This window comes from Pithys albifrons, chromosome 24 (assembly GCF_047495875.1).
Source record: "Pithys albifrons albifrons isolate INPA30051 chromosome 24, PitAlb_v1, whole genome shotgun sequence".
NCBI classification, from domain to species: domain Eukaryota; kingdom Metazoa; phylum Chordata; class Aves; order Passeriformes; family Thamnophilidae; genus Pithys; species Pithys albifrons.
Window position 1 is genome coordinate 310,873 of NC_092481.1, and position 27,417 is coordinate 338,289.

At 40.4% G+C, this 27,417-nt stretch overlaps 1 protein-coding gene across 3 annotated transcripts; it reads right to left on the bottom strand.

Moving 5' to 3' along the window:
* Nucleotides 1-2,497: 2,497 nt before the first annotated feature.
* Nucleotides 2,498-27,322, bottom strand: HNRNPR (heterogeneous nuclear ribonucleoprotein R). 3 transcript variants are annotated; one of them, XM_071576681.1, is made up of 11 exons: nt 27,198-27,322; nt 21,108-21,273; nt 18,726-18,844; nt 18,206-18,313; nt 17,416-17,529; nt 10,820-10,996; nt 8,163-8,298; nt 6,950-7,155; nt 6,137-6,286; nt 3,989-4,110; nt 2,498-3,801 (listed from the first exon to the last, which is right to left on the bottom strand). In XM_071576681.1, exons 1-11 carry the CDS (start codon nt 27,270-27,272, stop codon nt 3,189-3,191), a joined length of 1,986 nt encoding a protein of 661 aa, XP_071432782.1. In that variant the 5' UTR covers nt 27,273-27,322; the 3' UTR covers nt 2,498-3,188. The 3 variants fall into 3 exon arrangements, with proteins under 3 accessions (XP_071432782.1, XP_071432781.1, XP_071432783.1); XM_071576680.1 differs by having other exon boundaries at nt 21,108-21,276; XM_071576682.1 differs by lacking the exon at nt 21,108-21,273 and having other exon boundaries at nt 27,198-27,320.
* Between the last annotated feature and the right edge of the window lie 95 nt (nt 27,323-27,417).

Here is a 27,417-nt window from a genome sequence, read left to right on the forward strand (position 1 = left end):
AGAAAAATGAAACCTTTAACACTTTGAAAAATTGCAAACTATGTTGAATTAATTATTAAAATTGTAAATTGAGTTTAGTAAACTGATTTTGTTAAAAGTGAAATGAAGTCTGTAATAACACAATAGCTGTAAAAATATTTTGCTTGGGTTTTGGAACTGCTAGGAATCTGGTAACCTACTTAAATCAAACACCTTATCAATACAGACATTTAAGCAACTGCTATAAATGAGTGATCAAATGATTATTAAAATCCCGTTTCATGGCTCCTTCTCTAAAGCCAGCAGGACACTCATAAAAGCCGAATATTGGTGTGCAAGTTGAAATCCATTTTCAACATACTATAAGAGAATCTTTTGCTAAGTTATACTGAAGAAACAATTACAATAAATGTGTAAGAGCAAATTTAATTGTTTTGGGGTTTTTTTACCATAGATCAAAATTGTGCTGAGAAATTCTTCCCTTGAGTCAGGCACAGCAGTTTTCCACTGTTCTAAGTATCTTTGCTCAATAATTCTTTTCAATAATCTCATTAAGTTCTTCAAGTTCAGCATACACCACTACTTGAGTAAATATTCAGTAAAGCACTGCTGCAAATTTAAATGGTGGATTTGAGTAGCCATACTCCAAATTCTTTGTTTTTCATGTTTTACCTTCTAAATATAAATTTCACTGATTTTAATTTTTATAATTTTCAATTATAAGATGTATGGCTCACTGCTAATACTTCACAAAACTATTAGTATAAATTGTGCTTTGGGCCATTACACAAAAGTAAATACAAGATGCAGCTTTACAGCTCTTGAGGAAGACAATTTTGAACTCTCAGCTGTTTTGTAAACACTGTAACTGAAGCGTTTTGCTTTCTCCCCACTCCCCCACACCACGTGCTGGCATCTCACCCCTCCTGGGCTAACACCTGCAGGATGAGAGCACTACCCTTCTTCCAGGATGGAGAGTACTTTAAACACGATTCCAGTTAAGCTCCCTTGTACTAAATCCCCTTTACAATGAATACTGAAAAGCCAGTATTTATTGGGAGTACAGGGCTCTGCTCAGCACCACAAAAGCTGTTTAACTACCAGAAACTCATACTGATAGGGCAACAAAACTTTGTGTTTAAACAGAATTATAAGCCAGATCCTTATAAAAGTCAAAGCCTGAAGCGTATACCCAGGCAATAGCCGTCTGAGTTCATGGCTCAGGTAAGGGACAGAGAGGACAGGATTTGGCCCCCAAAAACCAACCAAACAAAAAACCCCCAACAACATACTAGATACTGATTTTTGAAAAGCACTTTTAAGGTATTTATGACCAATGCATTAGCTGGAAGAGCCTGAGATAGAGGCAAACCAATTTTTGAGAAGCAGATAGACATCTTCAATTCAGGTCAGATCTCAAACCCTGCAATCCCATTCCAGATCCACAGCAGTGTGGGGAGGGTCATCTTACTGGGTACATTCTGACCTAACAGACTTGACACACCAGACAGCAATAGAAGACAAAGGGAGGAGTATGCCCACTGAAGCTTAACTTTCTCAATAGTCTGTGTTTGGAATGCTGCAAATCAAGTACAAGCAATGTATTGGATTTGGATATTTAGAGGTCCAGCAATAGTTTTCTTTAGAGAAAGTACAAATCCGTTTGTTTCTCTCTTTTCTTGAGAAGCAAATGTTCTTCATTGGGGTACAGAATGCCTTAGATGCAACATAAGAGTAATGTCATGACTTGCCAGTTAAAATTGACATCTGGGAATGTCCAAGACAAGGGTCAAAGCAACACATAATATAATGTAGCTAGCAATGCCCCCAAAAGATACATCTTTTTTTAAAAACAGCCTTTATTACAAGGCAGGAGGATTCTAAGGCAAATTGTTCATCATGGCAGAACATCAAATTAAAATGTCAAGACAGAAATAAGCAGAATCTGGAGAGTATGTTTGTGTTGTCCGTAGTAAGAAGTTTACTGTGCCACAGCACCAAAGTCATAATTCTCATTCCTAGTCAAAGACTATTTTAAATTAGACTAAGATGCTTGAGATCAAAATCATTTCCCTGTGTGTTTGTACACTGAATTACACAGAAGGCTGGACCCTTCCAGAACAGCCTCCACAGGGACTCCACAGGACATAATCAAAGGAACAAAATTAACACCATTGTAGGCTCTGCTTCCTTCTCCACATTACGTTAGAAGACTACATTTAAATTAGATCTCTGTGAAGGCTTCGATACAGTTCCACACTTTTAAAAAGGAAAAAAACAGTTTCAAAATTAGATGCTGGTAAATTATTGAACAGCAATTAAACAAAGAGTGCCTTTTGGGCTGTTTGCAATTTCTCCTCGTTTTCAGTCTGATGTCCACAGTGCTACATGTTGGAAAGCACAGGAAATTTTGCATGAATTTGATCACTCACATAGGCAGTTATACTTTGAAAACAATGTTTTTCACAAGAATTACCAATGAAATAATGTTTTAGGACACAATTGAATTTGAAATAGGTAATGTTTTGAATAGATTTTTGAGTTTTATTGAAATCTTACATGAACAAGAAATTGGAAATACAATCACATCAAGGAACAAATTGCCACGGCTTTGACGTTTTTAAGCCAAACAAATTTTGTAGGGCAGATTTTCAAAAAGGTGTGAAGTTATAACAATTTAAAAACACAGTTAACCTACTTCTAGGAATGCAAAACATACAATCATGTTATTTTTCAATACAAGAAAACTTAATTTGTTGTAATTTCTTAAAACTACTAAGACAAAGCACTAGCTTTTACTTTTATGTACAGCATACTCCTATGTAGTCTATCCCAAATCCAAAAAAAAAAAAAACAAAACCAAAAAAACCCCAAAAAAAACCTGTCCAAAACCAGAGGTTCTGCAAAATCATGATTGAACAGTGTGCCATTCCTGCTTTTAAACTGCTAAAATGAAGCCTAAAATGGTAAAAGCACTGAAACCCCATATGGAGTTCAGGAATTCTGCAAGCCCAGTAATGTCCAAGTGCGTTTATGAAAAAAGAAAACTAAGAGACTCGAGTATATACACAATAGAGTGATTCTTCAGCCCAATACAAATGGCAGCCAATCGCTACTGAAGGATGAAACATCAAGCCAATTTTGTTTTGAAGGATGTAGAGCTACAGCCAATTCTATGTTTCCAATATTCCCAATCCCTCCTCACTTGTCTACTTCCACTGTTGCCCGTAAGTATCCTGATAAAATTCCTGGTTGTCATTATTGTAACCATAGTTACCGGCATAGTCACCACCTTGCTGGAGCGGCTGCTGAGCGATGGGTTGGGAGCCCCAGTTCTGCTGGTTGTTGGTCTGGCGCCGCTTGGAATCGGGCTGGTTGTACCCGTCTGCCTTTCTCTTGCCTCCTACGTTGCCCCCACGGTTGCCCCTGGCTCCTCGAGCACCACGTCCTCTCTGCTGCTGCGCAGGACCCCCTCTACCCCCCCTGGCTCCTCTCGGCGGTCCCATGGGTGCCCCCCTCTGTGAGTAGCCAGCTCTACCTCTTGGTGGTGGTGCTCCCCGCCCCCTAGGTGGTGGAGGGGCACCTCTCCCACCCCTTCCTCCTCCTCCTCTTCCTCTTATAGCATAGCCATCATCATAGCCGTAATAGGGATCTTCATAGCCACCACGGTAGTCATGATAGTCATAGCCATAGTAATCATCGTAATAATCTTCATAGCCATAGTAATCTGGGGGATAGCCATATCCACCTCTCCCTCCACGGCCTCTGCCTCTAATAGGAGGTGGCATGCGAGGCGGAGGGTAGTAGTAATAGTCTTCGTACCTAGTAAGAAAAAGAAACACGTGATTATTTAGCTCCAAAAGTCACCCAAAATAAAGTACACATTTGCCCTTTTTGACTAATAACACACAACACAGAGAAAAGTTAAGTCAAATCAGCCTAAACCAGCCCATGTTTTACAGCAGAACTTCACTGTGCAGTGTTACCACAGTGCAAGGGTGACACTCACGCAGTGCTCCGGGAGGCCTGTCTGGCAGCCTGACGTTCTTTCCTTTTCTTATCCGGTGGCTTTGCTAACACTATTTCAATTTCTTCCCCTTCTATTTCTTTCCCATTCATTTCATTCATAGCCTGTACAAAAACAGAAAAAAAACAACTAAAAATTTGTTTCCATTCAAAAGGAAACTAAAACATACTGAAAGAAACCAGAGGGCTGGGCTGCTCCAAGCTGAGCTGTGCCACGTGCTTTCCTTCTGTGCCACACAAACAAAATGCTACATATCACTCTTTTAAGTCCCAGTGAAGCAGCATTTTTTAAAAAATGCTCTCTCTTCATATCATAAAGTAAAAAGCTGGGATTAAAACATATTAAGCATCATTTTTAAGAAGACAGACATAACACCATCCCTTATGTTCCTGTATCCCCTAGAACTTTATAAATACACAAGTTACTCACACTGACACAAACACTCACTGTACTTGAAAGCCAGGTAGAGCACATGCACACAAGAGAAAGGGTTGCTGCATTTGGGATTCCCAGCTAGATGGAATGTGAATGAAGTGCCTCTGAGAAAATCAAGTACTTCTGAGGACACACGCTTGATGGGGGAAAAAAAAGTTATTGAAATTTCATGATCTCATCAAGCGAGCCACAAATCCTCCAGAAAATTGCACATCAAGTTTCAACTATCAAATGTACCCACAAAGAGAACTTAATACACATAGACAAAGTACAATTAGGACTACACCCCCCAATTCTTTACCTGGAGTTCTCTGCTTTCCATTAAACATTTCTGGGTATTAATATTTGCATTAATGAAGACTTTGCATGTATTTACAGCTACATGTCTCAAAACCATTAGAAATTATGGCAGTTTATTTCCAAGAATGTATGAAAATCAGTAGACATGGAATCAACAAGCCAATTCTATGCACTCCACACATACATACCTCAATGATCTCAATAAAAAATAAAACACAACCATACATAAAAATATCTCACAAAATTCATAAACCAATCTAGTGGCCATGAAGCAGTCACACGGGCAGGAGTGGTAGTTTCCAGCTTGTCTCAGAGGAGATGAACATTAGTGATGTATTTGATTTGTCTTTTCTCATCTGCTACAAGTTTTCAGTTGCTGAAATCTAACGGAATACTTAGCAGGAAGGGGCTGGAAAGTATTTATACTACAGAAAACCATGTCCAGAGGTGTTGCTGACTCACCCTTTTTGTCAATAATTTCTTGTCCTCCCTTGGACATGGTCTAAACCTATCCAAGCCAACCTCAACCTCATTAAATATGAGTGACATTCATCCTAAACCCAAACTCAAGAGTATTCTAAAACCTAATCTTGTGGGTAGGAAAATTATTAATAAGGTCAAGGACAGAGCCTTTGAATTGCCCCCATGTATCCACTTACACCACATACAATATACCTGCTTCAAGACTCCCAGGTGCAAAAAAGCACTTCCTCCCCTCTCTCCCCCCGCCCCCATCAACTATGGATTTAAAAAACAGATGGAGTAATTTCTATAGAATTCAATACACTGAAGTACAGTCAGCAGAAATTAACGACCTTCTCAACAGCTCGTGGACACAAAGGAAGAGAGAGAACTTTGAAGCTTACAATAATAATCTTTAATGTTTAGTAAGTCATTAAAAATCCTTCTTGGGTGTATGTAGTTATAAACAGGCAATGCATTACAGGAATTGCCAGCCCATTCTCCTCCCCTTCACAAGGCATTTTTAATTACCTTGCAATTTGACACTTTTGTCACTCCAAAGCTACACACAGCCTTTAAATACAGGTCTTCGAGAGACAACTAATACCTTCTGCCTGTGCTTCCTCAGAAAAATTGTCTAGGTTGATCTTTTTGTTTTCCTCTTCTCTAGACTCTCCTGCATTGCTCTACACCTCTTTTCCAGTCTACTTGTTAACTTGCTACAGTTTTGTCCTTTCAAGTTTCACATCCTCCTAGCTACTGAAATTACAGGAACAAAATTATTAGCGTTAAAATTGTCACAATGGGAACTTCATTAAATGGACTCTACAATTTGACTTATCAAGGTATTTACTGTAAAGAAATTTCTTAAAAACCATTTGTACAAAATAAACTGTTCACATCAACTTAGCTAGGAAAGAATAATCAACCCACCTTCACTGCTGCACCTCTGTCCTCAAAATGAACAAAAGCATAATCCTTCAACTTCTTTACTCTCTCCAGCTTTCCAAATTCAGAAAAGGATTTCTCAAGAATTTCTTCTGTCACAGTAGTGGCCAGGTTTCTTACAAATAAAACTTTTACCTGGTGAAAAAATGAGAACAAAAGCTGTAATCATTAAAAGTCAACACTCAAAGGAAACTACCAACTAGCAAGATATCATTCCCTTCCTTGTTGCATTAAGAGATTTGAGCATTAATTCTGTACCTGTTTGAAAGGAGTGCCTTTTAGTTACCTAGACGAAGTTTCTACAACTTCTCTCCTTCCACTATTCCCTTCCATGACCAGAAGAAAATCCCACTTTTTCTGATTCTAGGATGCTACAAATCCCAGTAGAATTTTAGTAATAGACTTCAAAGACAGCAAAAAGTTACCCCAAAACACTGGGAGATAAAGAGCACATCATTCCCCAAGCTGAACTTCCCTTCATTTCACTGTGGCAAATAGTTTTATGCAATACGCACCTGGCATTCATTAAAGCCAGAGCAGACAATGTCCAGCCTGACATGTCAGACCAGCAGGATAACCCTGACACTACTGGCTTACACAGGAACAGCAGTTAATAGCAGCATGTTCCCAATGTCATCCAACAGAAACTCATGGGCAGCCATTTGCACGGCTTACTGTGAAAATGCCCTCTTATTACTTTTTGTGACCCAAATTGCTCAGCTGGAACAAATCTTGATTCCTATGGCACAAAGAACTTCCTTCTAAAGCACAGGAGCATCCAGTTAAGTCTTTACTGACCTTTGCCATGACTTCTGGATCAGGTTCCTCTACTGGATCAGCCCATTCCACTGTCACAACATTTCCCCAGACTTTTACTTTCCCACTCATCAGGCGTCGGCGAGCTTGTGCTGCTGACTTGTGATCCTCATATTCCAAGAAGCAGAATCCTCGATTCTTCTTTTTATCATCAGGTTGATGATACAAGATTACATCCACCAAACCCTCTGAAAAACAGGTCTTTAGTATTGAGTTTCAAGAGGAAAGAAAAAAGTCTAGTCTACCCTAAAATGCCTTCTTCCTTGTTTTGTAATGAATTTGAATTTAACACCTGAAAGGGGGAAGGAGCACAAGAAAACCAAAACAAACAACAGAAATCCATCCCATTTACTCAGAAAGAGGTCACCTAGCGGGTGAAATTCTCCAGAACAAAACTCGCAATCAGGCACTGCAAAACATGAACCTGAACAGTTCACACAGGTAAGTTTTTTATACTTTATTTTACCATTTTCACATCTCTGAAAAGCAGCCAGCACTAACACATGGCCTTTCCCCTGGCTCCTGGGGAAGCTGGAAGGCATTTCTTCCACATCTCTCCAAAAAGACGAGAAAGAACTAAACGAACATTCACCTTCTGTTTTCACCACTACCCTGAAGTACTTATAAATAAAACTCTCCTACAGGAACAAGAGCCAGTGATTCAATCTCTCATCTAAAGCAGAAGCACCTTCCAGTGAGGAGCTGCACATATTGGCAAACAGTGCTGAAAAACTGGGACAGTTAGTCATTAACTATTTCCCTAACAATATTCCCTCTAAACTGATAGAGTATTCCTTCCTCCCCATCACTGCTCAGCAATGCATTTGTTTCAGGTTCCCCAAAAGCTTCTCAGTGTTGACAGCAGCACTTCCTGTAGGTCCAGTAACAAATACAGAGCCTTCAACAAGAAGCTACTGAAGAACAGGTAACAGAATCAGGACCTTCATTTTTTCTGAGTTCATTTGTGCTGTTTCCACCTCAAATTGTAAACTTACAACATCATGCATTTTACAATCAGTTAAACAAGCACGATTCTCTTTACAGTCGACCATAAGATGTATTTCATACACAACATTTCTAACAAAACCAAACTTGGGAATGCAACTTGGAAGCAGTTTAAATGATAACTGAACCATCTGAAACAGAAAGACTGAAAAGGATTCTGGGACCACCTGGAAAACTCACTACGTCTTACCTGTGACTTTACCGAACTCTTCCAATATGTTTTCCTTAGTCTTGTTCTTTGGAATAGACCCAACAAATAATCTGTTGTTTGCCACAGAGATGCACACTCCAAGGTGCTTTCCAGGACGGATTTCATAGTTGTCACACTAAAACAGAAAAAGCCATTAATTTGCTTCATCCACAGACCTATGCATGAACACATCCCCAAATCATAAAATCAAGTATTTTCTTCATCATCTGCTACTTTTACGCAGAGCATGTTGAATTGGTGTTGCAGAATTTCTAGAACAGCCATTTGTGTCAGGATTCACTTGGAAGAACAGTGCCAACTTAGGATTTCCACAAACTTTAGAAGTTCTGCTGAATGGAAATCTACAAACGACCCAATGTCTAAAGAACAACATGTAGCATAAAAATTGCATGGGGTAAATTCATTCACCTACTGCTCACCTCAGACTCGAAAGATCTTTCTAGACAGCTGCTGACCACTTCCTGCACTGAGACTCACTGTCATTGCTGCTGTTATCAATAACCAAATACAGAGCATTACAGATACCATGAGCTCTTCCTCTTTCCTTGGATAGCTTTGAACACTGAGCACATTTGCAGACAACCAAAAGTCTAAATCAGCATATGACCTTGTTTTCCTCCCTACCCCCAACAGCAGGCATTTCTTGAGCTTATACATGCTAGGATTAAAAAATTTTAACATCAACTTTTAAAACTTCCCATTAAAACAATATTTAGTCCACTGCTTCATGCCTGTACACACAACTGGGTTATCCTGAGTATCAACTCCCAGTAGGTCTTTCAAGGTACAAGAGCTCAACCTTAAAAAAAATTCAAGACAGACATCATCTTTGTTTCAGGCAGAACTTTCAGAGTAGAAGTGTATAGATGTTGATCATCAGCCCGTTTCTGAAAATCTCATCAAATTCTTTAAAAATATGTTTTCAGCCTAACTGAGATGTAGTCCTACAGATGACAGAAATACCTTCAGGAACCTTCTTCATATTCCAGAAGAACTAGAACAATGTTAAGGTACCACAAACGAGATCACTTTAAGGAAGACAAAAGCATTCCAGAATTTTGCTTCACATACAACAGTGACTCATGACACGATAAAACTTTGCATTTTGGTGCCATGAACTTAACCTGAAATCTGATTTTCACATTGTATCTTATCTTAGGCAAAGCCTTTTACTTATAATCAATCCCATTCCCACTGGTACCTGCAAACACAAGCAGAAGGTTCACCTGGTATAGAAAAATCACGACTTCAAATTTCAAGTTTGGTTTTTTTGAAAGAACCATACTTTACTACCAAGGTTTCATTAGCTCCAAAATTCCACATGTCTGTCCCATTTTCCTTTCCTTCAGCAGTCTGTGGAAAATGTTTCAGCTAAAAAAAGTCCGGCATTTCTGGATAAAGGTAGGGTGAGGAGGAAGAGGAAAGGGAATCCAGATACTGGACTTTAGGAATATATTCATCCAAGTTCCCTTATTTGGTGCAATATCCAGGGTATGGAGGCCCTTCTTCCACCACTGGCACATCGCTTGCTACATCCCCATCACTTCAGTTTCTTCCCTTTCATCTCCCTCAATCAGTAAATATTTAAAGCAACCTTCAACTCAGTCAAAAAAAGTTTCAAAACAATTTTTCCTTCATAAATGACACTAATTCATATCCACTGACTCCAAACACTGAAACCCAGAAGTAATCACTTGCAGAAACATATTTTGTCCATCTCCCTCAGGAAACATCCAAGTAGGTTCTACAAAGGAAAAAAACCAGCCCAATAAGGGATATGCAAATCTTAGTCCCTGACATAATGACTGCAACTATTTCTAAATACATTCAAATATCTGAAGGAACAAATGCTGGCCCATTTAGAGCAATGACTTCTGAAGCCCTTACAACACAACAGAACTGCTTTTAAGTTTCTCCAGCTTTCAGGTTTCACTGTCCCCAGCTTAACTAACTAAGGTGTTTAGATTTTACTCTTCATGCTGGATCAGCTGAACTCTGCTAAGGCAAACGAGATAAAGCATTTCACCTGTTTTGGTTTAAAGTACAAACAGTATTTCACAGCCATATCCAAAACCCTGGGAGATGCACATTCATCTGCCTAGTTCTACTTCCTCTTCTGAGGCAGAGGCAAGGCCCCAGTCAGAGTGCTGTCTCTGCCTTTCACTCCCTCCACACTGCTCCATGCCATTTCCCAAACTGCACAGCTGCAGGCCAGCCAAGTTTCCCTGCAGTGATGGAACTGCCACTGGAAACAACCAAGGGCCACTGGGAACTACCAAAGGCACTAAGTCAGAGACCCTCTCCATGGCAGCAGCATCTACACAGGACATCTCCAATTAGCTCGTTACAGCAGAAAGGGTGATGAAACTTAAACACAGTGAAGCTTAAAGAATGTATTTTCCAGTCACTCTTACCATGATCACCCAGGTGATGTGCCAGGCTACAGCAGGTAACAGTCCTAAATATCAGTACATACTAAATGAAATCAGGAGGCAATTTTTAAGAAAGTAAAATTTGAGTCTGTCAGTGGATGCTTTAATAAAAACACTTCACGGACATCACTACTTAAGACTAAGAGGTTACCAACACATTTGCTGTTTACTGTGTCTTGTCCTATCTGAAAGTAAATTACTCACCAGTTTCACTGCTTCCTGTGCTGCATCTTTACTACAAAAAGTAATGAAAGCATAACCTCTGTTTTGACCAGAAAGAGGATCCATCATGAGGCGCAGATCCCAAATTGGACCAGCTTTCTCAAAGAGTGGTACCAATTCATCTTCATAAAGGTCTCGGGGAATCTTACCAACAAAAACCTAAAAAGGAAGAGGACACTTGAAACAAAGTGTTTTCACAAATCCAAATTGATTTTTAACACCTGAAAGTTCCCAGGAAAGGAACACTTCAGCATAAACCAGCACAGCAGAAACACCACAGCCATCACAGCAGCCAATGTTACTGCATGTCCCAAACCTTCTCACCCTTTTGCTGCTCATATAAGGTTTTACATACAGAAAACCCATGTTTGTTATTTATATTTTGAAGAGGTTGTGAATTTCCACTACTGAAGAGGTAAATGGTTCTTATTTGGTTTTAATTTTGGCAGTTGAAAACCAAGACCTTACAGGCTATCTAGCTGAGCACCCTGTGTTAAAGCAGGCCAATCCCTTCCTTGCTCCTGCAGTATTTTCAAATCCCTCTGTAACTTAACCTTCCTTAGAAAGCTACAGAGACAGAAAAAATGTATCTACAAAAATCCCTTCAAGTGCCTAAAGCACATTATCCACTTTTAATACATATTGTAATCTTCTTTCTAGTCTTTGTTTCAGCTTCCACCAATTGAATGTTTAATATTTGTCTGAGAAAATGTCAAGTTCTTGTGGTTTTGTTCCTTAAAATAAACCTGGGTTCAGTTTTGGTAGGGGGTTTAATCTCATCAGCTGAGGTCTCCCTAGAAAGGGCCCCCCCGTTGTTTAATGACTGTACCTCTCCCCTGAATTCTCAAAACCTCTCATTTGTTAGTACAAGGAAAACATTCCAAACATCCATTAAGATAAAATTCTATTTATTTTCACTTCAAATATTTTTGTATTTAAAAAAAGCCATGAGTCAACCCTTTCCTTCTCAGCAAGGACTTGCTGTAGTCGTATCTTGCACTGAGGGCACAGCAGAATTTCAGAACTGAAGACACTCAGCATGCCCATGCAAGCACCAATGTCACAGACCTGTGAGGCAAATATGGTGACTTTGACTTGAAAAAATATGGAACACAAATTATTTTCCTCCAAATGAAAACCAGAACTTTTAGATGTTTCTTTATGTTATTCCTGAAAATCCATTTCCAGAACATTTCTTTCATTTAGCTTAAACTCTTTCAGTGCAACGGGAATGCTGAACTTTATAAGTTATTGGGGGGCGGGGAAGGAAAGGAACTGATTTATCACAGTGAGTGAAAGTTTAATGGCAGAATCACCAGGTTTCCCCATCATCTCCCTAGAAAGCCTAAGATATTCCTCAAGACAGGTACTTCCACTGCCATTACTTCGAGAACATTTAATTTCAAAATTCATGTGCAGTTTTTAAAGACAAAACCTGGTACCATCATAGACAGGAACTTCACCTTGCTCCTGCCAGTGAAACTGTCAACTGAACTCTCCACAAACTAACTGGTTTTAAGAAGTCCATGTTAAATTCTTTGGTTCATGTGCCACTGCTTCCAGCACAAACTGAAGGTGACACACCAAAACAGAAGACTAGAGGGGGGAAAAAAATCCCAATCCAAATATAATGTCTATTTAGCCAGTGAGTTACCAAAGATTTACCATCCTGAAAGCTTCTGTATCCTGCTTTCTCTGCAGTCTCTTTGGCTCATTCTCTACAAACTTTAGACCACGACCATTTCCCCAGGACTGCCGCTACAGCCCAGTTCAGGAAATATATTCTAGGAGCTAGTATGACAAACAAGAGTTAAGGATTTAATTTCAATATATTCATATTTGACCTACATCCTAGAGTGACTTACATCTATAATGTAAAAAAATAGGTAACTGAGGGAGAAACTCACATCTAGGGGAATGTGATTTGAGCCTGTATATTTAACATGTTAATGAACTACAAGAACAATACTAAACATGACAAACACCAGGCAAACATCTCACATAGGTCAGAAGATACACCTGCAATAGCTTTTTACCTACATTGATAAGCTTCAATAAAGTTACTGAAATACCAAAGAACCTAACTATCAGATGTCTTGTTTTATTTTTTAGTTCCACATAAGTACTGTGGAACACCTTTGGAAACAGGCATTATCAGTGAAACAATAAAAGATCTTGTCTCAGTAGGATGCAACTGCATGTCTTCTGGGTTTCTACTGTAATCACTGACCATTAAACTGACTTTCCAGTTTTGCTTCCTAAAGGACCTGTACAAAGTACTGCATTTTACTTCTTTATTATCATTTTAGAAGATTGAATTTAGTTACAGCTTTTCATAATAATTTCAGTTCCTGAACAGTTTTACAGAGCATTATTGAGGGGTGCAACCCACTCTGCTCAAGATAATGTGTCCATCACTTGTTTCAACACCTGAGCCTCTTCTGCTGTCACTGCAAGGTAACAGACGTGAACTGCAGTGTTGCAAAAGATTCTTCTTCTTTTAACAGTCCTCTTCATATGCTTTGCACTCAGTTTTCCCCAAATGCCAGATTTAACTGCTAAATAATGCAGGCTGCACAACTGCTTCATCTCATCCAAATCCACAATCTTCATTTTTTAAAAAAATTACAGAAGTAGACAAAAATTCTGGCACAGGGCACAAACCTTTGTACCTCCTCATTCTTGCAATACAGAAGCAACATTTCATTTGTCCACTTCAAGTCCTGCTGAGTTTATTATATCACTGCTTCTGAGTTAGATATTACAGGATCCAATTCTTTCAACTCCAATTATTATGGATAAAGCAGTTTAAGTTGCCCCATTTTCCATAACATTTTCCTGACTGCAGACAGTCTCAAAACCCTTCCCTGACGTTTTGTTAAAAATTCAGACCCTGCATCCACAGACAAGCAAATACAACACCAACCAATCAAGCTCTTAAATGTTATTAGATTCATTTGCACCAGAAGATGAAGGATGGAAAAACAGTCAGCTCCTTCATTTCCGATGTAACTAGTCTGGACAGGACATATGCATGTGAGGGTTTTGGTTTTTTCCCTCCTTCCTCTAAGTTAAAAAGAAAGAAAAAGTTCATATAATTCTATGTATGGAATAGGCTGCCCAGGGAGGTAGTGAAGGCACCATCCCTGTATGTGTTCAAGGAAAGACTGGACATGGCATTCAGTGCTCTGGTCTCCTTCACAAGGTGGTGCTGTGTCCCAGGTTCAGAGGTTTACTCCATCTCCAAGGTCCTTTCCATAATGATTCTGTGAAATAAAGATCCTTCAATTTTCCTGAATTTAACAACTAAAAGGTCCTCAATCAGGAGACTTGAAGATCAGGAGTGAAAAACACTGTATTTAAACCTGTTTAGCAAATACAGTTCAACCTCATTAGCTACTTCCCATGAACACAGATAGCATTTACCACTCAGCATTATCCAACTAAAATATGCAATGCTTGTCTTGTTGGCATGAAAGTTGCATCATCCCTGACTAGTACTGGACTTATGACCAAAACTCCTCTTTGTCACTAAATTTAATAAAGCACTTTTAACACTGTTTTTCCCTATCTTGTCTGTACTTAATTTCAGAAGTTATTGAAATGGCTGTGTAGATGTTGCTAGCTATGCATCCTTCAATGCTGCTGAACAACTGGTTTATTTTAAACCACAGAAAAACTACTTTACATAGTTTTGTATAAATGGAATGTAAGAATACAAAAAATTCTTTTTTCAGCACTACAATTAGCACAGAGCATGCAGACCCAAGCACAGCTTGAGAAGTTATGTCAATCAGCTACTATCTTTCAGTTCAAGGACTCATTCTAATTATTTACCACCACCACTAAACAATTTTTCTTTAGGGAATATGAATGGTCTCTTTGGAAATCATCCTTACTGTGATGCTTCTAAGTATCTTCTTGACAATAACCACAAGAGCTTCAGCATCTGAAAGGACTCAAAACTAATCTATAAACCGAAAGACAGTCAACAGGTGTAGCATTTTCTTAGATCTAATCTGGTGGTTTATAGAAGAATCTCCAGAAGACACACAACAGCATGATTGAGAGTACTCAAAGTGTTTAGCATAAACTACAAACCCACCTGCTCCGGACTAAAACCTTGAAGAACAGGTAAGTGTTTAAGCAAAACAAAGGAGCACAGCACAACCCCCTCAGGATAAGCAGTAATCAACCTTTGTAGATGAAAATGACAAAGTGGGTACCACGAGAGAGGAAATACCAAAATAACTGCTTCTCATCAATGAACACCCCAAACAGGTCTCCAAGTATAAACATCATGTGATCTCACTATAAGCAAAACACTTTACAGTGGAGCATCAAGTCCTTCAGTAAAATGAACACTCAATATTCCTATGAAATCCTATTGCCATTATTTTTTTCTCTAAAAGTTTCTTCAACACTGTAACTTTGTCTTTATTACAGAATTTCCCAAAACATTCCAAAAAGTTACAGCTGCTCTTGAAGCCCATCCACTTGAAAAGATCCATGGGACTGGCTTCACCCACCTAATCCTTTCAGCAAAGCATTCACTATGCCAGTCTGTTCACGCTGTGAACACTGAGAAGATTATTTATCAATAATCACTGCAGCTTTACTGCACAATGTTCAACTCCATCTTGAGAGCTAAAGCTGCAATTTACATGTAATGAATTTGATTTTAGATTTTAAAAAGACAAATTAGTTGGTGTACAAATATTAAGAGTAGAAAAACCTGACGTACTCTGGAGGGGGGGAAGTTCTACCTAGCACACATCTTCAAATAATTAACAGTATCTGGTATCCTCAAAAACCAGAAGTTTGCCATTACTGACATCAGTGACAGATCTGGCATCAACGTAACTGAGCTGGCACAAGCCACAAGAGAATCAATATCATTTAAGTTTCACACAGAAAGAATGCACTGTCACAATCCAAAGTGATACTTTTTTTTAGTTTTTTTATCCATAACATTAGAAAAGCAGCATATACACTCCTATGTAACTAGAAGTGTTGAAAACAAGAGAAGCGATTCTCAAACACTTAAGGAATAAAAAAAGGAAAAATAAACCTACCACCAAAACAGAAACACCACCCACCTCTTTGTGGGGGGAGAAAGTGGCCACAACGATCTCATCACCTGTGCACAAACACGCTCTGCCTACCACCAAATCCTGGCATCCTGTTTAACTTGATTACTATGCCTCAGAGCTCCACAGCAAAAGCAAAAGCCTAAATTTCATACAACATACACCAGTTTCAGCAAGGTATTCAGCACCTCAGCCTGTCAAAGCAAACAGCAAGTCTAAGTCAGTAATTAGCCTTCAAATCCCACAAAATGCCAGCAATACACTCATTTGATAGAGGGCCCATTTCTGTAACTAGTTGGCTGGGGTTTGCTACAGCTTCTGATGCTGATTCATGGCAGAAGCATTTCTGTTCTTCAGGGAGTTTCCACAAGTTACCTGTTCTAGCTTCAGGAAACTTGAAAGTATAAAATCATGCTCTTCACAGTATAAAAGTCAGCCAACCTTACGGCCCTCCTGCGACTTCCTGAAGAGCCAAGCCATCACAAGACAAGGTACTTCAGAGCAGCAGCCAGGGACTTTCAGCCACCAACAGAAGAAACTAGTTCAGTTGGAAGTGACCTACAACAACAATCAGCTCAACCACTTCAGGGCTGACCAAAAGCTACAGTGTGTTATTAAGGGCACTGTCCAAATGCCTCCTCAATCCTGGCCTGGGGCACTGACCAGCTCTATGGGAAGCCTTTCAGTGTCTGACCAACTTCTCCTTAAAGAGATGCTTCCTCATGTCAGTGAGCCATGGTGAAACTGAAGGACCCTTCATACATCAGGTACATACGTACCTACATAAAGGACCCTTCACACATGCCCTGGCAACACCACTACGTTGGTAAACAACCTCTAAGCTGCCTTTCTAAATGCAGAAATTAAAAAACAAACCAACCCAAACAAAAAGCCCCAAGCGACACTTGGCATCTTTTTAGTGTGGTACCTGCAGTAGTTTCACTATCCATCCATGGAATCCTCAAGGGTTTTTTCATACAGATTGAAACAAAAGCAAATAAACAAATCCTTAATTATTACTAATCTCAGTTGACCTCTTCAAAACTTTTATATGAATATTTTTATACAATACCTGAATCTTTTTCATTTTTAGCACATTGCATGAAGAAAGCAAGCTAGTATTGCTTAAATTCCATTTCTTTTAGATAGTCAAATACCTCTGAGTCACACATTTACCAACTCATGCATCCAATGTGATGGTCCAGAACTTTCCAGGTGAATCATCAAGTCTGACAATTTAATGATCTATTTTACATTTTAAGAAATTTTGCATGGCCTTTCCTAGTATATTCCACCTGCTTTTCCCCACTTTGACCAGTTTTCCTGCCTTTTGCAGAATACTTTTTAAGGAGTAAGAAAGACTGATTAAACACACACAGAAGAATGTTCTCCTCTACAATACACTAAACTTGCAATATAGTTTATTTCCTATTTGTAAGTTTGCACAAATATACAAAACAATGATCAGATTAGTCTGTATATACCAACCTCTGTTCCAATGCCAGGCTGAACACCAGAATACACAGTATCTGGAGGAGGACCTCCATATTTCCTCTGTCCTGTAGTTACATCCAAAGTGTAACCAGTCCTCTCTAGCAAAGCCTGAAAAGAAAAAAAAGGTCAGACTAGTTATAGAGGACAGAGCAGTGGATTAAAATACAGAGAACAAAAAATACATCCCAAGATAACCATTTATCTGCTGCTTGCCACACTTGATAACAAGGTATATCAGAAGAGAAAAAACCTACAACAAATCTTGTAATTTTGTTGGTTTAAAAATACATCATAAACAGCAAAATTTGTTTTATACTATGAGGTCACTGGAAAGAACTTGTTTGTCTTTTACCTTATTTTCCATTTTATAAGTAGCAACCTGAGAAATGCAGAACACCAGGCAATTCTTGTCGCCCACTCCGTACTCGGGTCTCAGCATAACAGAGGCCTTTCCTAATACACCAATACCTTGTTCTTGCTGAAATGGTCAATCAGTCTCAAAGTAATTTATGTATGTAAAAGCTTTAATATTAAAGGACAAGTAAGACAGTTCTCAAATACATATGGGTATTTTATAGAGCTTACTTTTCTGCCAACTGTTTGATCAGAAAGATCCACATTTCCAACGGGCACTCTATCAGGCACACATTTCTGCACAGCTAAGTGTGAATATACTTATCCAGGTGGTATTGATGCTTTTTGAGTACATCCAAAATTTCTTCAGAGTGTGTACAGGTAACAGATACCAGGTAGTACACAATAACCAGTATCTTCTAAGTGTTACCTTAATCTTTGCTTCATCTGGTCCCTTCGTTGATTCCTGTACTTTGCTGCCTTGTTTCTCTCTTTGCCTGTAGGTCTTCATAACTCCACATAAAAATGCACTTTTGTTCTGTAGATACAATTTACAAAACAATTTAATACTGTGTATGACAAGCCCTGAGAATCCACTGAATCTTATGCTCCATACCACGAGGTCACTAATTCAAGCCAATGCAATAAATCAATTGTCAAAAGAATCCTTCAGGAAAATACAACAATTAGTGAACAAACTTGTCAGATTGAAAAAGTAGTCAGGTTTCAAATAGCATTTTAACCTATTTTCTCAATTGCACACTCACTTTTATTATCTGGGAGCTTTAGCTTTGCACTTATGGAAGGCAATTTTTAACACATACGTGCCTTGGGTTTGAAATGTAAGAACACAACAAGGTCAATGAATTTCTCAATTACAATGGCCCTGCCAGCAGAGCCAGAATAGTGTTTATGCTCATGTGCTCACACTCCTGGAGCTCTCACCTTACCTGTACATGCGACAGGTCACTTTCTTTAAACTGCTGTAATACAGAGAGGGCTCCTTCTTCATTAAATTCCCTAAGAGCATCAATTGCTCTTTCATCAAGATCGACATAAGCTACCAACCCTAAAAGTTAAAGATAAAGAAGTTACAGATTTCTATTGAATTTTAGACAAACTAAGAACTATGCAGTTTGCTTTTAAAGTCAAAAACTTACATTTCATAGCAACAGAGTTATACATTTAATTACATAGTCCTAAAAAAGTATATGAAAGAACATGAGTACAACAATGAAAAAAGTTAAATTCAAATGTATATACCTAAGCACTACCTGATGCACAAGATTATACCCAGTGTTAAAGTTTTCTAAAGTTCAGGAATGCAACCTGCTGTATAAAAGCAGTATTACACATCAGAGTCTAAAACAATGAACTCTGGCTCACTTCTAATAATTTGAATTTTGTTTATTTATCTCTCATTTTAAGTTCTACACTTTCTCTTGAACTGAGCTGTTCTAGAATGAGCTGACAAGTGAGTATTACAGGTATCCTGTTGTATGGGGAAAAGGAGCTGCCCAACTGATGATCAATACTCAGGAAGTCACACCCCAAAAATTACTAGGAAGCAAAATGGTTTGTTCACTCCTTCCTCCAACTTTAAAAAAGCAGGAATTAGTGGACTTCATGTATACATTAAACAGTGTTTGGGGCTTTTTTTAACTAATTTTGTTGCTCTATGCAGTTCCAAGAGCCAGAATTCAAAAAGATACTATTTTGAACACTTCTATGTACCCAAAAATGCCAATATTAATTTTACAGGTACAGACTCTCCCAAGTCTGGAACTGGACCAGTTCTGAAGCACGTTTTGAATTTTAAGGATATTTACAGGTTATTTTTTTCCTTTTGCAATGCACCTGCTTAAGCTGTGGAGTGTGAGAAATAAGGCTTTCAGATTTGCACTTTTTAAATGATACATCCAAATTTGGGACAGATACCAAGAGCTCCACACACTTTGCAACAGCTTGATCTCCAAAACACAAAGATTATTTCACTGCTATTTGATTTCAAAAACGCACAGTAGTGCCAAGCCCAAGGACTACATTTCAGAAGTGATCCTGCATATTGGAAGGCACCTGTATCTTTCATAGAAGTCATCAGCATATCAAAAATCACTAAATGCAATCCCAAATTTGGCTTGGGTGTCAAAAGTAGTTTCCTTCACTGACAAACCCTGCACAATGCAAACATGTTCAGTGGCAATAATGAGTGTGAATAAATGTTTTCAGGTTACTCATGCAGTGGAATTATACTTGGTAGTCAACTTCTGGGCTGAAAAGCTTTTAAATTCCCTAAGAACTCCTCCCAACACAACCTCACTGCAACACATGTCAGAGCCCCACAGTTCCTCTGCCCAGGCGTTTATACCTTCCCTCAGACCACCAAGTGCACCTCGTTGTGACCCACAGCTGGAAAGTGTGTCTCTGGAGCCAATAAAAGCTGGTAAAGGCATGACGAGAGCTCACTGTGAATGACTTCCAAAAGACATCACCCACGTGAGTCAGAGCATCACACTGAGGACTGATAAGATTGATTTTGAACTGCCTTCACTTAATCAGTGGAATTTTAACTCTTTTCAACAAAAACTAACATCTTGCCACCATAAGCACATAGAGCAGTTCTACTGCTTCTTGTAAATCTGTTCACAGAACACACTCTAAAGAGGAAAAGAAAGCTTCTGTCTATAGGACAATATAACAGGGTGATTATAAAAACAAAATAGAAAAACCTCTGTATATAAAAAAGCCTCTCTACAAGTTGCAGAGACCACTTGCCACCAGCAAGGTATTATTGAACTTGCTAATAGCTTAGTCCTCAACTTTGTTAGTGTCCAGCTGAACATTTCAGTGTAATAACCAACAGGGATTAAACTGCCCACTCAGAACCAAAGAGAACAAAAAATTCACAGGCAGACTCAATTCAAATGTAGTCCCAGGCAAGACAGGCTAGTTGCTTCCCTCACTATGTCACCTATTCAGCCTTTGAGAGTTTTAGAACCACTGTGAGCAGTTGACAGTAGATAAGTAAAAGCAAAACAATGATTTGAAGAAAAAAAGTACAGTTTAGTATGTGCAAACATACATCTTCATTTGACAACATCTAAGAAACTGGTGCTCTGTGCCCTAAAGTAACTAAGATATCACATACAGCTCTAAGGATGTGTCAAGTAATTAGTCAATGTCAAACACAATTTGCCTTTAGGCAAAGTAGCAAAACATTCAGAGCTACACAGATCAAAAACATCGAATTTTTAAACCTTAATCTATAAAAATTTGAAAATGGTATGCCCTCACTTTCATAACCAATCAGAAACAAGAAATGCATATTATACCTGTCTGAAATATTTCATCAAGTCTCTCTGCCACCTTCTGTGGGAGGCCTGCCTCTATCAGTGTCTTGTAGTGTTCTGTGTGAGTTACACTGGAAGTATCCATTGGTTCTTCCTCTTCTTTTAACTGTACCGCATTACCATTCACCTGATTAGCCATTTTATTATGCTGCTGGAAAAAATTCAGGAGCTACATTACAATAAGCCAGAAATAACTAGTTTGTAGGACAAAGCATGATTTATCTAAACTAATTTGTATACATGCTGCAAATCACCTATATCAAAAGTTTTATTTAATACTGTTTGGATGCAGCTGACCTAAGTTTCAAAAGAAAGTACAACCCTTAGTATAGTGGAAAATGTACATGGAAGAATTTACATAACTTTTTAAAAATGTACTTCATGTACATAACCATGTCTAAACTTCATCTGCTGATTGTCATTAACTGGTTACCATGGAATGTACAGGGACAGAGCAGTAACATCCTTCAGCAACGACTCAGAAGAGCTGGGGCTATTCCATTTCCCATTCCTCTACTTTTAAAACAATTGTTTAAAATGTAGTAAACACATAACCCTGCAGGGTAGCTTAAGACACCACAATGCCAATACTTGTTTACTTATTTCCACTTTTGCGTTGTTGCCATGTCGTCCTTCAAACCCAACATGCTGCACAAGACCAGCCACACTCTCACGGTGCTGTCAGAACTCGAGGACAGAAAGAGAAACATTGCACTCTAATGCACATGGTCATTTGAAGCTGCAACACAACAGTTTCCGTGCTTTCAGTTTCCCTCAAATAGGAGCTCTACAAATCACAGCTACTTTTTAAATAATGTATACCTCATTGGTTTAAAAGGAAGCCATGACTGCAGTTCTTGTGTCAAGACTTGCCTTCAGAATTAACAAACTTATTCCAATACGTGCACAGAAAAATGCACAACTATCTCCTTAGACAATTCCAGTAGGCTTTGCCCAATTCATTAAGAACGGTTTTAATTTCTCAATTAGCCACCCAGTCGATATTTAGTGCTCTCAAATAAAAAGGCTGACAAGAGACAATTCAACTACCCAGCAGAGAACATTGGGATGATCAGCTGTTGGGTTCAGAAAGGAAACAAGCCTCAAGCTTTGCATGGCAAGGCGGAGGTCGATGAGCAGAAGCAAAAGGATCCCCAGGCAGACAGTGCAGCGGGGCTGGAGTGATGCAATGAGGTGCTGCTGTTCAGGTGTGAAGCTGAGTCAAGAACAGGTTTTTTAAGAAATGCTAAAGCCTCAAGCTATTAACTATGCTGCAAAACAAGTCTCAGAGCATAACCACACCTCTAACAGTCCCCTGTACACCCCACCCTTCCCAACTACAGCTCATGAACTGGTTGGAAGAGATCTACGAAGATCTGCAAGCCAGAGCAAGGGAAAAAAACAACCAAGAATTTTTCTTCAGACAGTAATGATTTTACTAAAGCTGTCTTAACTTGAAGGTCAATTTTAGGGAGATGTAACACAGCCTCACATTGTCTCTGTCAGATGCCACTTCTTTCAAGCCATTAGTGAGGAAAAGAAAGGAAGTTTTCCACAGCTACACAGAATATACATATATATATACACACACACATTGTTACTTGACAAATTGCTTTCTAACCAATTCAATTTACTTAAAAGCCTAATTACAGAAGAAAGAAAAAATGCTACCTCAAGTCTACAATAATGCTTGTCTACCCTTACAGGTGTTGACTACCAAAATACTAATGAACTTTAAGTTTCTATGGGTTACAAACATCACAGAAAGCAAAACTCAGCTCCATGTCTGCTCATTAGAGAGTCTCTGCTTTGAAACACTGCAGGGCAGTGGGGGTTTAGTTATACCAAAAATGTATCATTCTCAACCCTGCTCAAAAACCCAAAGGCTGAGACACACAAAGATATACAGAGAGGGGCATTTTTCTGTTCACCTTTTTACTGCCTTATAAGATCAGTTACTTACACATATAATGCCTTCTCTGTACACAGACACACACAAAAAGGAAAAGACCTGAAAGGCTATGGCAATAGAGGAAAGTTATTTGAAACAATCACAACGACCTTCTAAACTACAACGGCTGATGGTGATGCCCATGGACAGATTTTTGTGAACCCAGAGTAGCTTTGAAGTGTCACATAACCAAAAGGTTAACACTTTCCTCTGTGTTGCCTGTAACTGAACAAAAGGTTAACAAGCTATTCTGTGTCCAGGCAGAAACCTCCTCTGGAGTTCAGTGACTCCAACTTCTGACAGGCAGGATTTGCAGCCTAACATCTCAAAAAGATACATGCACCAAACACGCAGCAGTGTGGGGAACAGTATCTCACCCCTAGGAAACAGATCACTGCATAGCACTACAGCTCGAAGGCTTTTTGACAATGTAAATTACGACTGCATCTGAATTCACTAATGGTTTAGTTCTGCTCAAGAATTAGTTTCCTCATGAAGAACTAAAATCAAATGCAATGCACATTCGGTTTGGGTGTTCAAATTTCAGCAACTTCCTGTCACACAAACTTAATTTAAAAGGTTTTCTTAAAGAAATTTAATGTGGAAAATTTTAAAGTGCCAGAGTTGTCAAAGTATTCAGGGTGCAAGGGCATCCAGAAGAAATACATTTATTTTCAGTTATAGCAATAGATCCCCTAATGGCTTTGCAAGCCTGGCCTGAAATCTGTGATTAAACTGACTTTTCTTCCTCAAAGATCACCAACATGCAAAATTGCATCTCTTACAATACTGAATCTGCACTCTGAGTTCAGCAGATACACGTGGGTGAAAGTCATACCTGAAAAACACTGTTTAGCTCTCCCTCTAAGTAACATCAGCTAGATTTAGCTGACAAGAAAAATACTTTTAATTTATCAGTAAATAAAACTCACACCACTTCCATTAGCAGTTTTGTTCTCCTCTAAAAAATATTAAAACCATGTGAAAGAGAAAGAGGAGTTGTGTGTATGTTTGCATGCACTGTGTGTCCCCGTGACTCGGCCCAGGCCGCCCTCAGAACCCTCCGGCACTCGGGAGCTTTTCATCTGCATTGAGCAAGTGCAGTCCCCAGAGAGGGGGAGACCAGGAGACATGAGAAGAGTTCAAGGGTGGATTACACGTAAAGAATGATGTGTATCAGTATGTGTAGGAGACACATCTCTTTTTCAAACATGCAGAAATGGATGAATTTAAAACAGTGTACACAAAACCCTGCTCAGCAAATGAGCCGGAGGAAAACACACCGGGGACAATTCCCCAGGCAAGGAGAAGCCCCGGGGGTGTGGGCTCCACACGCGAACACACACGGAACTGTGCGGGGGGAAGGGACTTGTTTCCAGCGCCACACGGGTCCCAACAACGCTGTCCTGAAGACCATAAATATTTCATGAGAGAAAGCACGTTTTTAGCCATTCACTGTCTTTCACCCAGAATTCCTCGAGGGAGCAATTTACAAAGTGACTCGTCCCCTTTTTAAGCTCTCATGTGACAAGTAGGAGGTTCAAACTACAGGTACTTCCAGTGTTTCATAACTCACATGACTCAAATAGTTATTTTCCTAGAAAACAAAACAAAAAAATAACACAGACCTGAGCCTGACAGCAAATGGCATCTTGAAAAAAGGAACCTGATCTCAGCCTCAATCTGACAATCGCTGGTTAAACAGCCAGCATGTTTCTCTTCCCTGTACCTTACACCATGCCCCTAACAGAGGTTGCCACCTACAGACTATCTAAGTATAACTCCATCCAATTAATTATAAATTCAGTCTAGTTAACTCAAAACATGCTTAGTAACAGCTTAAATGAAAAGAAATGGCAATTTCTGGCAAAAGGGCAATATCTCAGACTACCATGACCAGCTTCACTGTGACTACACACCAGCACCGTTTTCAGCCTTCTGCTGAAAACATTTAATTTCACACAGGAACTGAACTTGTTTGGCTCAGGTGCACAGGAAACCAACTAATTCATACATAAAAACTCTGCACCAAAGTCATTCTGCTTGCTTACCTTACTGCTCCTTCTAGCCAATATATCATCTGTCAAGCAGTTAAGTTGCACCATATTAAAATAGCACTGAGGAAAGCTTGGGGGGGCATTGTTTGTTTTTGTTGTTTTAATTGACCACAAGAAAACAAGCATCATCCCTGTAGTTATGCCTCACACTGCAAGAACCTTCTTGTGAAATAGCAAGATAAACACGAGTGTGGGGAAGAGAAGCATTCACATTTAAAGACTGAACTGAGGATTTATTAAAACTTCAGCTGTTCACAAACATTTTTGTTCATGAAGGCACGTACAAAAGGGTAGGCCCTTTATTTTGTACATGAAGGCATAATAGTAATTATTTCAATACCACAGAAAGCACATTTTAATAGCTTAATTATGTTATACTGTTTATTAGCATGAATTACAGTAAACGTGTTTAGAAGTCACCACAGCCTAAAGGCCTTTACACATCAGCCAGGTTTCCTCACCATCTGCACACCAAAGCACAGCTGGCAGCCTCACTTCCAGCCTTCCTCACTCCACAGCCCCACAGAACGAAGAAACCCGAGAGCCTCCAGCGTGATGCCAAGTAAGAGACCAGCAGAGACCACAGAGAAACTAAAACTCTGCTCCAGGACCCACACAACTATCACTGGGGGATGACTTTAGCAAGATGCCCATCAGAGTCATTAAAACATACCACTGACTGCATCCTCCTCCTACGGATTGCTAACCTGAAACACGAAAATCTGCACATGCTCATTTCTCACTGGAGTTGGCCATTCACACCTCACTGAACAACACTTATGGCACTGCAGGTCGCAGAAACACTTAACAAAAATGAACTTTGCTCTGAAGAATTCATCCTCAAATAATTTTGCAGATCTCTGCCTAGGTAAGCAGGGAGTACTGTTTTTTTTGACAAAACGAGGAACTTGAGTTTTAGCAGGAATCTCAAGTATTATTTCAACAGCGTTCACACCTAGACACAAAACCCGAGAGATAAGAAGTACTCGTGGGAAATGCAAAACTGTCAAGCAGACACTGCTTGTTCACAGTCACCAGTTTACACAGATTAAGAAACCCTACAATGTAAGATGCAGAATTCTGGTTCTATTACCTTTACTTCTAGAAGATAGGTTAAAAAAAAAAGTAAGTGCTATAAGAGTAATCTCAAAGGAAAAAAACCCAACCAAACAAAAAACAAGCCACCAGTTTCAAGAGCATTACTGCCCTTTGCAGCAAGAAGTGTTTGTGGGGTCCTTTAGCGCCATATACACGGGAAAGGGAACCCAACACGCTGTACGAAAAAGAGCAGTTCAGCACAGCTTATGTACGTGAGCAGATTCAAACAGTAACAGGCTGCTCAGTCCCAGTGACTAACATCTTATTTTTAAAATAATTTTAGCAATGACGTAGCTAAGCAAAACTTTTCGAGATGTAGTAAAGCCTTTTGTAAAAGTTAATTTAAGAGAAACAATGTCTTAGCAAGGAAACTGCACAATTTGTCCTTCAAGCATTTGACAGGCGTTTCTCTCTCGATGGAGGCGCAGCCCCGAGCGCTGCGGGCGGTGCAGCACGTCCCTCCCTACAGCCGGCTCTGTCACATAATGCGCTGCCGCCTTAGCTCAGAGCACGCCCTGCGACACCGACGCATTTGTTGCTGGGAGCGTTCCTCGGTCCCCCGGGCCGGGCACAGCCGCGGCCGCCGGGGCGTGAGCGGCTCCGCAGCGCCCGGCGGGGCCCGGGCAAGGCAGGCCCCGCAGCCCCCCGGGAGGCGCGGCCCGGCCGCCCGTCACATGCAGCGCCGCTCGCTCGGCGGGGCGGAGCGGGCCGCCCCCCCCGCCAGGCCCGCCCCCGGCCCAGCCCCTCCCCAGCGCCGCAGCCGCTCCCGCGCCGTCCCGCTGAGCGGCCCCTCCGCCGCCCCCACCGCGCTCCGCTCCGCCAGCGCCCCGGGCCCGCCCCCACCCGCGCCGGGCCTGCCCGCGGCCCGCGCCGCCCGCCCCGCCCCGCCCCGCCGCGGCGCCCGCTCCGGAGCGCTCGGCCCGGCCTTGGAGCGCCCCCGGCCCTCGGCGCGGCCCCGGCACTCACCGGAGCGGGGCCGGCGCGGCGCAGCTCGGGCCCAAGCAGCGACGGCAAATGGCGCGCGCTCCTCCTTCTCCTCATGGACGGCGGCGCGACCCCGGCAGCACGCGGGGTTTCCCGGAACTGTTTCCAGGGACCGCCGCCTCGCCCACTCAGGAGCGCGCGCCGCGGACGGGCAGCCGGCGGCGCCAATGGGGGCCGGGGGGCGGGACGCGCCCGCGCTCCC

Excerpts from the sequence above, each read along its gene's own strand:
- HNRNPR (XM_071576680.1), bottom strand. The coding sequence starts at position 27,272 with ATGAGGAGAAGGAGGAGCGCGCGCCATTTGCCGTCGCTGCTTGGGCCC. Across the intron at positions 6,287-6,949 it reads ATCCAGAAGTCATGGCAAAG|GTAAAAGTTTTATTTGTAAG; the intron begins GTCAGTAAAGAC and ends TTTTTTCACCAG. Across the intron at positions 3,802-3,988 it reads CAGGCCTCCCGGAGCACTGC|GTACGAAGACTATTACTACT; the intron begins GTGAGTGTCACC and ends TTTTCTTACTAG.